The 12,695-nt window shown below is 48.9% G+C and overlaps 1 protein-coding gene and 1 long non-coding RNA gene across 3 annotated transcripts in view; both read right to left on the bottom strand.

Annotated features, from left to right (window-relative positions):
• Nucleotides 1-3,202, bottom strand: part of GPM6B (glycoprotein M6B) — a 146,826-nt gene extending 143,624 nt beyond the window's left edge. Inside the window, exon 1 of one of the 2 annotated variants that reach the window (XM_027054619.2) lies at nt 3,000-3,202. In XM_027054619.2, coding sequence (XP_026910420.1) covers nt 3,000-3,003 — 4 coding nt within the window. In that variant the 5' untranslated portion in view covers nt 3,004-3,202. The remainder of the gene's footprint in view (nt 1-2,999) is intronic. The other variant, XM_053202097.1, reaches the window with a different exon arrangement.
• A 4,456-nt stretch (nt 3,203-7,658) lies between these two features.
• LOC128311556 (uncharacterized) overlaps nt 7,659-12,695 on the bottom strand; it is a 34,375-nt gene continuing 29,338 nt past the window's right edge. The window contains exon 4 of the long non-coding RNA XR_008290018.1: nt 7,659-8,473. This is a non-coding gene — a long non-coding RNA (uncharacterized LOC128311556). The remainder of the gene's footprint in view (nt 8,474-12,695) is intronic.

The raw sequence follows: 12,695 nt of genomic DNA on the forward strand, positions 1-12,695 counted from the left end.
TCCATCTCGGGAACGCGGAGTCTGAGCCCCATGTGGCGCACAGGGGTTACTTAAAAAAGGAAAAAATTCTGTTAGGCAACAGGAGTTCCCAACAGATGAAACTGGCATAAAACCGGGAACGGATGTGTGCCCAGCACACACACGCTTAGAGGCACAGCGGCCAGACGTGGAACTCTTCGGCCAGTGAAAAAATTAGTTTCAACACGCTTAGGTGCTGTGCACCGTGTATGCACAACCTCCCATTGTGAACAACCACCAAAGTTACCGAATAGTCAAACACACTTCAAACATCAATGGGCTCACTGCATTTACGTGAAATGTCCCCAGTAGGCACATCCACCCGCACAGAAAGTAGACGAGCGAGCGGCCGCCAGGGGCAAGGGGGGTGGGGTGGAGAGTACTTCCAATGGGCACGGGGTTTCTTTTTAAGGTGACGACGACAAGGTCAGCGTTGGGGGGGTGGGGGGGACACGACTCTGAATACACTACAAATCACGGACTTTGTACACTCAAAACGTGCAAACTGTATGGCATGTGAATTACATTTCGACGAAGCCAAAATAAATAAACCCGCTCAACAATGCAAACATATTTTAAGATACATTGAAAGACCCCTACGTACCACTATGGCTCAGTATTTTATTTTTCAATTTAAAGACGTTGAATACTTTAAAATTTGAGTCCAAAGGGGCTTTTATTTCCATAAACCGCACTCATTTTACTAGTAAATTAACTGATACCAGGTTAAGGAAGTGACTGGTGCAAGAACCCAAGTCCCAACTCAATGGGCCAATGGCGAGAATTTTCCCGACCTGAAATCATTTCAGTTAAAACATTCATAAGGGTATGTTGGATAATTAAATACATCTGGAAAAACACAACCAGTTTACTAAGAATCTACCAGAGGAAATCAGTAGGTTTCCTTCTGGCATGGAAGATAACTTTTTTTTTTTTAATCGTAAAAACTCAAACCAAGGATACAGCCAGGACCAGTGAGGTATGCGCAAATTAACAAATCGGCAACTGAAATATAGAACCAACAACTGTCCGAGACACAAAGCACTGCCTTGAGAACAGGCCCCTGGTCTGGGCATTTGCTGCATGAGAACGGACGTCCACACCGATTTCCAAACTACAGCCTACCCCAGGTACTGTGAAAGCCATCCTCAAGAAGGTGCCCAGGTGGTAACCGGACACTCGATGTCTAAAAGGTACGAGTCTGAACGCCTCGTGTCAAAAGACCAGAAATAACTTTATTTCAGGAAAATTAGCGAAGGCTTTCCTCAGTACTGAGCTGCTCCATAAACTTCCACACCTCTGTGCCAAGCACTGCCAAAACAGTTCCAGGCTCAGCGGTGGCCAGCTGATTTTTGTGTATGAGCCTCATTTAAAAGGGAGCATTGAGGGGCGCTCGGCTGGCTCGGCTCGGTCCATGGAGCACGTGACTCGATCTGGGCGTTGTGCGTTCAGCCCCACCTTGGGTGTAGAGCTCACCTGAAAATAAAATCTTTTTAAAAAATAATAAAACAAAATAAAATAAAATAAAATAAAAGGGAGCATGGAGTGATGGGACTACTCAGGTCGAGGTGTTTAAACCGGTAGGAACCAGAGTTACAGGTCACGCGATCCTGTCCTTTCTAGAAGGATTTAATCCTAGCCCTCCCCTAACTTCTGGGTAAGAAATTTTCTTGGATCCAGGGGCCTTGTTTCCTCTCATATGTTGATCACCTAGTAAATTCAAGAAGATTCAGCAAAATTCTTTGCTCCTCCCTTTAAATTCAAAATAATGTCCTTCTTGCTGTCCCTCACCAAAATTATAATCAGTACAAAATTACACTCCCTCCCTTACATATACATTCATTCTCTCTCTCTCGCTCTCTCTCTCTCAGCAGCGAGCAGAGGGCTGCAGACTGGGTAAGGGGCCACGGATGGGGGTGGCGGCCGGCCAGAAATTCCCAAGCCCTGACCATTAACCCGCAGTGGTTAAACCCACGGCGTTCCTCATTAGGAATGCTTCGGCGGGGCTCTCCAGCCTGTGGCTTTTGTGGCGCGTGTGGCTGCAGTCTGGCTGCCACTAGAGAGGGATAACAGAGCGGGGAGAGAAGCCCTTCCCCAAACACAGCTCGCAGACGCTGCCAGCGGTGCAGCGGAATCAGGGGGATTGCCACAGCAACCTTCCGACAGAGTCCCCATTTAACGACATGCCGCTGACGGCAGCAGTTCGGGGTGTTAGGAGGTGACAGAAAGAATCCTACAGCCGCCCAACAGCCGCCCCGGGCCAGGTTGGAGATTTTCAACCCCCAGAACCCGGCATTCAGCGTTACGAGTCGATCCCCCAGCTGCACTCGAACCCCCTTGGCAAGCCGCCTCCACCTGCGCCCAGCTCCGCATTTTGATAGTTGCAACAGGGGACAAAGAGACTCCCCCTCGGTCCCATCCCGTCCCTCCCCCTCCCCCCTTCCTGGCTTCAAGGGTCACGGTTCCCAAACGAGTTCTCGGAAGCCCCCAGCCTCGGGGAACTGGGCGTCCGTTTCCTGTGGTTTTAAGGGCAGCAAGACCACGACGGGGGAGGAAGGGGACGGGACCCCACTGGGAGCGGAGCGCTCCGGCGACAAGGAGAGCGTCCCGGGAAACCGGCAAGAAGCTCCTCTCTGCCAACCCTTAAAATGAAGCCGGGGCCCGCCGCCCGGGACACCCCGTCCGCTCTCCCTGCGGCCCCCACCCGCACCCCCGGAAGGCCGGCTCTCCCCCCTCCCGCGAGCGCCCCGCCGGGGGGCCGCCCGAGCGCGGCCGGGGCGAGGGGCGCCCCCACCGCGGGGCCGGGCCGCGCACCTGGGCGTTCGGGACACCTGCGCCGCGCCCCTCCCACCTCCGGCCCCCCCCCCCGCGCCCCGGCGCCGAGGTGCCCCGGGAGCCGCAGCTGAGCCGGGGCGGGGGCGCGGGGCCGGGGGCCGGGGGCCGTGGCGCGGGGGTGGGTGGGGGGCGGCGCGCTGGCTTACCCATGGCTGGAGACTGGCTGGAGGGGCGCGGGCTCCCCGGGGACGGGCCGAGCCGGCGGCACAAGTTTGCAGGTCTGGCGGGCACGTGCGCGGGCCGGGCTCCGGGCGTGCTGCTGCGCTGCTGGGCCGGCGGCTGTCGGCTCGCTGCTGGCTCCGGGGCCGGGGTGGGAGCGCGGCGCGGCTCCGCCTGCACTGGGGGCCGGCCGTGCCGAGAGGGGCCCTGACGTCAGCGCCGGGGGCTTTGTGCGCCCGCAGCGAGGGCCCGAACCCGGCAGCGGGCGCGCCGGGGCGGCCGGCCCTGCTCGGGGCTTCCTCTGGGACCCCCGAGCGGGCGCGGAGGTGGCGCGGAGACCCGAGAAGCCAAGGGGGTGGGGAGAGAGGGGATCGGGGGGGGGGGGAAGGGGCGCGGATCCGCTTCCCGGGACCGAACTGTTAATAGCTGGAGGGGGCTTTGCGGTCCTAGCCTTAACCCATTGTGCAGATGAAGAGACTGAGGCCGGGGACACCGAACCAAGGACGGCCAGCGTTTCGTAGCGCACCGCCCCCATCCGTAGTCCTGGCTCCTTTTGTTCATATATGAGCTGCGGGTGATTACTTAATTCAGTGGGGCTCAACCCTGGTTGCACATGAGAACCAGCTGGGGCGATTTAAACACCCGGTTGCGTCAGGGTCTCTGCCGGCGAGACGGAGGCATCCAAGCTGCAAAAGCCACCAGGTGATTCCAATGTGCATCCAAGGTAGCCAACACTGACTTGAGTTACTTGTGGGTAACGATGATCTAGAAGGGCACGGGCGGCACTCTCCAGGCTGGGGTGGTGAGAGAGAGATCTGGTGGTGTCCTTCATCGGCCGTCTTGATCCCCGGAAGCCCACCCCTGTCGGGCTCTGGGAGACTTAGCAGACTCACCCCAGTCGCCGCGTCCCCACTGCTCAGGCCTTGCACGTGAGCCTGTAAGTGAATTAATGGTTTAACAGTGTCCAGAGCTTAAATTCCTACTGTCTCTTTAGAGAATAATGTTCCTGTCTCCAAAGGTATTAGAAAAGCTCTGAGACCCTTGTCATTTTTCTACGGTGGATACTTGCTGAGACATCTCTGAGCGCGATATTGCGGCGGAGAGTTTATGCTGTGTTTCGTTGTTTTGAAAACACTTCCATTACTGGAACAGAGGGTTGCATAAACTGGAACCGTAGCTAGTACCCTTAAGGGACATTTAACCCCAAAGAGAGAGCCTTTAGGATTGAGAAAGAGTGGAGGTAGCAAACATTTCGTCTATTGAAATTTATTGGATTAGGAAAGATTTTATCAAGGCAGAGCTCTAGAAAACCTAATAATATTTTTGCATTAAAGGACAGAATTGTGCTGAGCAGATCACTGGCTCATTTTCACAGTCCCACGGGAATAGTTAGTCCTAACCAATCTTTATGCACTAATAAAACAGCAGGGAGCTCACAGGTTTAACTTCTTGTCCCCATTACAGGAAAGTAATCAATTTGAATGAGGCCCGAATGTGCGCACATGCAGGAATGCAACCGCGCGGCTATAACTGAGATCGCGTGCAAAGGGCAGAGACAGAGGTGCAAGTGGTTGGGGGCACAGGGGAATGCACTTGGTTTCGTTGGTTCCTGCATCACGGGAGACTCATGGGAGACTCCTAGGAGACCGTGCAAACGACAGAATGAGACTCGGGCATGACATTCTGAAATCGTGTTTTGGCAAGCCATCACCTCACTCCACCACTCTGGGACCAAAAATTGTAAGGTTGTGTGCCCTGAGATGAAAGTAAACCCTTTGGTCCACTTTCTGTCCTTCCCTAGAAGTCTTGGGTTTGTTTTGTTTTGTTTTTTTTTACCCGTCAAAAAGAAATAACAGCTGTCCAAATATTAAAGCAAGCCACAATGGGATGCTGTGATTAAAAAAACCAACTTATAGCAACTGTGTCCACAATGTTAAAGGAAAGCCACAGTTTAATAGAAATGTTTACTCACTTTGGAAATTTCATGGGCTTATTTCAACAATTGTCCCTAACACCCTTAAGAAGGAAAAAAAAAACCCCAAAAACAAAAAACCAGCAGTTGGGAAATCAGCAAGACTACTATAGACAGGGTACATTCTTCTCATATTAAATAACTGAAACCTTTAAAAAATGAAGCAAGATTTGGGGCACCTGGCTGGCTCAGCCGGTAGAGCGTGCGACTCTTGATCTCAGGGTTGTAAGTTTGAGCCCCACATTGGGTGTAGAGATTACTTAAAAATAAGATCTTTAAAAAAGGAAAGCAAGATTGTTTTGCAGGTGGGCAAGTAAATTGGTAGAGCCTTTCTGGAAAGCTATTTGGTAGTATATATCAAGAGACTTAAAAATATTCATAGCCTCTGACCTAATAATCCCACTTCTGGGACTTTGTCCTAAGTAAATAATGACTGTTTCAGTCAAAAGTAATATAAAAAGACGTTTACCTCAGACACGATGTAAGCAACACCTATTCAATAAAAGGGAAGCAGTTACGTAAATTATTGTTGAGCTAGTTTAGTGGCTCCCAGCTGTGGATCATTTTACTCCTCAGGAGACCTTTGGCAATCCCTAAAAACAGTTTTAGTCGTCACATCTGGGGAGGGGATGCTACTGGTTTCTGGTTGGTGGAGGTCGCGGATGCTGCCGGACATCCTGCGATGCCCAGGACAGCCCCACCATAACAAAGAACCATCCAGCCCCAGATGTCAATAGGGCCCAGGTTGAGAAACCCCAATCTGTATGATCATGTATCATGCAGCCTTGTTTGCAAAGAATTATGTGGGAACATGCTCAGATATCTTGGGTTTTTTTAAGCAGAAGAAAAAGCTAAATGTACACTATAATCCTAGTCATATTCGTATGTACATATATATGTATTAAAAAAGACTGCGAGAAAATGCACTGTTAGAGACTCTTCTTCACCAAACGCAGATCGGCTCTCTGCCCACACAGCTGGACTACATTTCCCAGATGTCTTAGCAGTTAGGGGGATTGAGTTCTAGCCAATGAGGTCAGAAGTAACATCCACCGCTTCCAGGCCTTGCCCGTGAAACTCCAACACGATCGCTTCGACATGCTTTCCCCTTCTCTCAGCTGGAACGCGATGTTGACACGAGGGTGCCTTCGGGAACCACGTTGAAGACGGAATTGTCTGCGCCTGGGTGCTTGAATGGCTTTGTGGAGCAGAAGCCCACCGGCCGCTGCCACGCTGATAGCCTGGAACTGACTCGGACACTTGTGTGCACTAGAAACGAACTGCTGTTATGTTTGAGCCATTACGTATTTGGGGACTTATTTGTTATAGCCGTGGTCCTACCCTTTGACAATGAACCAGAATTACTTTTACAATCAGGAAGAAACGTATAGCTGTACCTCACTCGACACTAGAGATGGTCTCCTAAGAATTTGATTTTAAACTATAAATGACATTTCCAACTGCTTTCATACAAGTTGACTGTGATCTTACTGACCCTCCATGCCTCATCTAGGAGTACAAATTCATTATAAACTGTAAGGACACGGAGCGCCCTGGGGGCCCAATCGTTTGAGTGTCCGACTCTGGCTTCAGCTTAGGTCATGATCTCCTGGTTCGAGACTTTGAGCCCCACATCACGCTCTGTGCTGACAGAGACTGCTTGGGATCCTCTCTCTCTCTCCCTCTCTCTCAAATAAGTAAATAAACCTTAAAAAAGAAATTTAAACTGTAAGGACACATTTTGTCTGCTCCAATTACTTTTTGGGTGGCATTTAATCACGTGTGCCCCCCACTCCTTTCTGTGTCATAATTACTCATGAATCTGGTCTCTGCGACAAAAATCTTCTCATGGGCAGAATCTTGGCTTGATCTTTGATTCTTAAAATCTATCTGCTTCTCCCTTACTGGAGTTCGTTTACTGGCACAGCAGGCACAATTTCTATATCGTGTAGCCTTTTCTCCTGTTTCTCAGAAAGATGGCTCCTTTCTGAGATGGCTCCTGATGGCTCCTTTGAAAACCCAAACCAATGGGAAGTCCATGAACTGGTCTTCAACTTTACTGTCACTGTATGGACAAGACAAAACAAAACAGTGGGCTCTGTTTTGCGGAACTAAATGAAAATCTTAGCAAACCTTCACATATTTGAATACGCCAACAAAAGCACAGCCGACACAAAGTGGAACGTGAAAGATTATGAATGAGAAAGCAACACCACTAATGCCCCCAGCTGCTCAAGTGGAGGGTCAGAAGATACTGTCAAAGTTTGATGGGAAAAGAAATAGAGCTTTGTGAGGGCACCTGGGTGGCTGAGTGGGTTAAGTGTCCGACTCCTGATTTCAACTCAGGTCATGATCTCACAGTTTGTGGATTCGAACCCGGCGTTAAGCTCTGCACGGACAGTGTGGAGCCTGCTTGGTATTCTCCAGTCTTCCTCTCTCTCTGCCCCTCCCCTGTCTCTCTCCCTGTCTCTCAAAAATAAATAAACATTAAAAAAAAATAGAGCTTTGGGACGCCTGGGTGGCTCAGTCGGTTAAGTATCCGACTTCAGCTCAGGTCATGAGCTTGTGGTCCATGAGTTCGAGTCCCGCATCAGGCTGTGTACCGACAGCTCGAAGCCTGGAGCCTGCTTTGGATTCTGCATCTCCCTTTCTCTCTGCCCCTCCCCCACTCACGCTCTGTCTCTCAAAAATGAATAAGTGTTAAAAAAAAATTTTTTTTTAATTAGAGCTTTGAGAGGATGGATAATGTAAGTGACATAAATTCTCATCTTTCACATCAAAGAGCCAGTAGATATTAGCTAAAGTTGGTAAAGAGAGAATTAAGCATATTACCAAGATTAGAGCCATTGCTACGACCCTATCATATCCGATGTCATTTATAAACATTTATTTTTTTTAATTTTTCTTTACTGTTTGTTTATTTTTGAGAGACAGAGTGCGAGTGGCGGAGTGGCAGAGAGAGAGGGGGACACAGAATCCAAAGCAGGCTCCAGGCTCTGAGCTGTTGCACAGAGCCTGACGCAGGACTCGAACTCAAGAACTGTGAGACCACGATCAGACGCTTAACCGGCTGAGCTACCCCGGGGGCCCCTATAAATAAACATTTCTGATACCCCCTTGGCTCTCCACCAACGAAATCCAAATTAAAGAATAGATCAATATAACTCCTCAATTATAATGTAAATGAGAAGTGAAAGTAGTTTCTAATGTGTAGTGTTTCTCTCGATGTGTAAATACTCAGGCATGATTACACCGGAAGATGCAACCAAGTCACCCAGTGAGCGATCAGGTTGTGGAACTGCCATGAATGGGGCTGCTGAGATGCTGAACAATCGATCGAGATGCGATTGAGATGTGCTGTACTGGGCACTCGAATATCAAGAGCCGCCTTGCCATCAGCGTCGTGACGTCCAAAATGGTGAAGGAGCGGATAAAGTTCCAAGCAAAGCAAAGTGCGGTCTTCCCTCGATTTATACAGTAATTGTATTCCTGGAAAAAAAAAATTCACATTGCTTACAACCATCCCCAAATACCTTGTGTTTATATGTAAGATGAACTTATTTTTTAGGTACCAGTAACTAGAGGCAGATTTTTCATCTACATAAGTGTCCAGAAGACATTAAAAAATTGGTCAAGAAATGGGGACATGTCTTCATTGTGTGAGACTGTCCTGTGTACTGCTGGAGGCCGGTCACCCTGTCCTGGGCCCACTAAATGCCAACAGTGCCCCCTCCCCCTCCCGGTGACAACCCAGACTGCCCACACTGATACCCAAAAGGCCTCACATCCACAAGTCTGGATCGTGGAAGTGCTTCCAGAGAAATTCCAAAAAGAAGCAGTTGGAAGAGATTCCCTCTGCGAGTGAGGCTGGGTGACATTTTCATCAAGGCCACTGTTCTATTGAATTCTTTTCATATGTATGAGCTATGACAGCTACACGTATTCAAATAAGGGACCCTTGCCCATCGAGTGGTTAGTTCTATGCCTTCTGGGCTCCTGAGACCTTATTTCCAGACATATGCCATCTGTAAAATGGGTATAATCATAGTCCCCACCCCATACAGTTGTTGTAGGAAACTGGGTCTGGAGATGTGAGGTCATGTGACCCAGGTTGCACACCGAGCTCATGGCAAATCCAGATTTAGCTTCGAGCCCAGTGGTCTCCAAATCCAGGCTCTGTCTACTCCACCACGTTACCAGCCATAGAAAGTGTTTCTGGGTCGTAAGATTGCTGTCTGGGCACAAGGAACAAATGCAAAGCCTTGGCCAGGGGCCTGTCGTGGGGCATCTTTTAGAGTCAGTCTCCAGTTGGGCTGTGGCTTAGAGAAGGACGAATGGCCACGTCCTGCCATGCGTGTGTGTCTCCTGGAGTGACAGGCTGAGTGGGAGGAGGACGAGGCTAAGAGAGAAAAGAGCCGCATCCCAGGGGACCCCGCATCCCGGGGGGCTCAGGATCTGAAAGGGGGCTGAAAGCTCACCCCGCCCTGAAAACACAGCACATTTCTTGCTGTCTTTTTGCGAGAAAGCGCGATCCGCAAGTGATTTTCCTTTGGTTTGTACTGAGCATTTCCATCCGTGAGTCGGGGTTATGTCCACCCCTGCTGCTCGTGTCTTCCACGGGACACTCTACTTCGGGACGGTGGCTGAGTTAGCCGCACATGTGAATCCAGACCAGAGTTCCCAGCGGGCCCTCAGGAACTCACAAGACTGAAGAATATAGCTAATGGGACAGCGTGTCCGTTTTTTGCACATGAGAAAATTAAAATAGAACCCCGTGCAGAGCTCAACATTATTTAATTAGCCCTTAATTTTCACCAGCCAACGATTTCTCTTACGCCCCGCACACTTCCCACTTGCCTGGTAACAGTGAATCTGGTAGCCTCTTAGAAAAAATAGCGTCACTTTACTTTGCCCTAGAGTTTTCCTATCTCCCCTCCCAAGTGATACTTGAAACCGTGTCACAGAATCTCTGGGTTAAAGGGAATTTTATAACTCAGTCTGACGAATCCTCCACATTCAGGAAAATCCGTTGTGCCCGATCTGTGGCCATCTGCCTTTCAGGCATATTTGAATTCTCTCAGCCTCCTGGTTGTTCTATGGCTGACATTCTGTTATTTCTAAAGTTCTTCTTCAAGTAGGGAGCTCTGAAAAAGATGTAACTCTCCAGGGGTGCGTGGGTGGCTCTGGCGATTAAGCCTCCGACTCTTGATTTCGGTCAGGTCATGACCTCACGGTTTGTGAGTTCGAGTCCTGCATCAGGCTCTGCACTGACAGCACAGAGCCTGCTTGGGATTCTCTCCCTCTCCCTCTCTCTCTCTCTCTGCCCTTCCCCTGCTCACACATGCGTGTGCACTCTCTCTCTAACTAAATAAATAAACTTAAACAAAAAGATGTAAGTCTCCAGCTGGTTAGGTTGAAACTCTTCCCTTGAGTTGGAAACACTCAAGTAATATGGATTTTGCTTGTTTTTATTGTGATAAAATACATATGACATAAAATTGACCACATTAAAGTGTAGAATTCAGTGGCATTTACTACATTCACAGCGGGGTGCAGACAACATCACTGTTCAGTTCTAAAACACTGTCACCAGCCCAAAGGAAAACCATCCTGTTAAGGTGTCGTTCTCCAATGCCCCTGCCCCATTCCTGTTTTTATAGCTGGATAATATTCCATTGTATGGATAGACTACAGTTTGCTTAGCCATTCACCCATGGGACATTTGAGTTGTTTCCACCTTTGGCCAGTGTGAACTACACTTCTGTGAACAGCCAGTGTAAAAGTATCTGTTCTAGTCCTTGCTTTAAATTCTCTTGGATGTATATACACCTAGTGGAATGGCTGGGTCAGGTGGCAATTCGATGTTTAATGTTCTGAAGAACCGCCACAGTGTCTTCCACATTGGCTGCGCCATTTTACATTCCCAACATCAGCGTCTGAGGGTTCCGATTTCTCCACGTCTTTGCCAATACTTATTTCCCATTTTTTAAAATTACAGCCATCCTGGGCACATGGGTGGCTCAGTCGGTTAAGTACCCAACTCTTGGTTTCGGTTCACGTCATGATCTCACAGTTCATGAGATCAAGCCCCACATGGGGCTCTGCGCTGAACAGTGCAGGGCCTGTTTGGGATTCCCTCTCTCTCTCTCTCTCAAAATAAATAAATAAGCTTAAAAAAAATTATAGCCACCCTAGTGGGTGTGAAGGAATCTATTTTTCAAGACCTCCTTGACATGGCCTCCAAGCCCTGCCCAAGCCCACCCTAACCTCCCATTGCCTGCCCCCATTCTCCATGCTTCTGCCTTGCTGCCCTCACAGGCCCTCCCTCCCAACGCAGGGCTTTTGCACGTGCCCTTTCTGCTGCTTCTTTGCCTTGCTAGAATCCACACATTATTTGACTCAAAACCAGAGCATCATTTCCCCAGGGAAGCCGTCCCGGGCCTCTCCACTAAGTCGAATGCCCCAGTTGACAGTCTTATGGCACCATCCACCTCCCCTTTCTGGGACCTCCCACAGCTGCAATTTTACTTCGGATTCTGCGAATATACAATGTATGTTTTTCTCCTCCATTGGGCCATAATCATCGCGGGAGCAAGTTAAAATGTGCCGATGAATGAGTGAAAAACTCTCTGAGGACTCTTGTGAGACTTTGAACTTGTGGCTAACTAAAATCTGGACGGGTTTTGAACATAAAGTTTCTAAATCCATGTCCCGTCTCCTCCTTCCGAGGCCTCTGTTTCTACAATAATAGTCTTCTGTCTGTCCTGCATCATCCGTATTTCCCTTTCAAGTGGATCTTTCCCACTGGTTCACATACATGTTGTAGCTACTGCCTTATTTTCTTGCTCCTCTTCTTAGTAAAACTTCTGGGAAGAGCATCCATACTTGCCCACACTTCCTCACCTCTCACTCTCTGAAGCCTGCTCCAATAAGCCTGCGTCCCCATCATTCTGTGGAAACCACTCTTGTCAAGGACACAAATGGTCGCCGTGTGGCAGGATGGGATTCTTGCAGTGGATGCCTCCATTCTTCTGGAAACATGTTCTCATCTCAGCTTCTATGAAGCCACACATTGCTGGTTTTCCTTCTACTTCACCGGAGGCAACTTCTCAGTCTGCTTTGCTACTACTGAAAATTGTCTTGTCATGGCAATGTTTATTTTTCTTGTCAGTTTCAGGCCTGGATTGGATGCTCCGGGTGGGCAAGGACCTTCTTTATCTTCATCACCGCTATAACCTCCTTGCACAGAATGTATCAGATGTTCGTGTTTTTGTTAAATAAACGAATATCTCCTCCATTTGAGCTTATATAACTTTGAACCCAAGAGACTCGTTAAAATTCTTGTATAAAACGTATCACGGCATCTTAACAGCATCAGCCTAAGTTTTGAGTCTTCTACCGAAAACACTAGCTACCCGTCCTACTTGCAGTGAACACACCTTGTGAATTTTCATCCATCTTGTGGATAAAAATATTGACAATGACAATCTTTCTTCCTCCTGGTTGACCTCAACTTATTGACCAGCATGATTGTTTTCAGACTGCTAGGTAATCCTTGATTGTGTTGACACCCAGCACACATTTCTGTACGTTGCCCACAAGGAAATGACAACTTGTGTTGTGGAAAAAGGCCACTGTCTGTTTACCACACACGGAGTCCTGGGTTGATTCAGCTGTTCAGCTGGGGCAGACACCTGTTAACAGGGTGATT

This window comes from Acinonyx jubatus, chromosome X (assembly GCF_027475565.1).
Source record: "Acinonyx jubatus isolate Ajub_Pintada_27869175 chromosome X, VMU_Ajub_asm_v1.0, whole genome shotgun sequence".
Classification (NCBI taxonomy): domain Eukaryota; kingdom Metazoa; phylum Chordata; class Mammalia; order Carnivora; family Felidae; genus Acinonyx; species Acinonyx jubatus.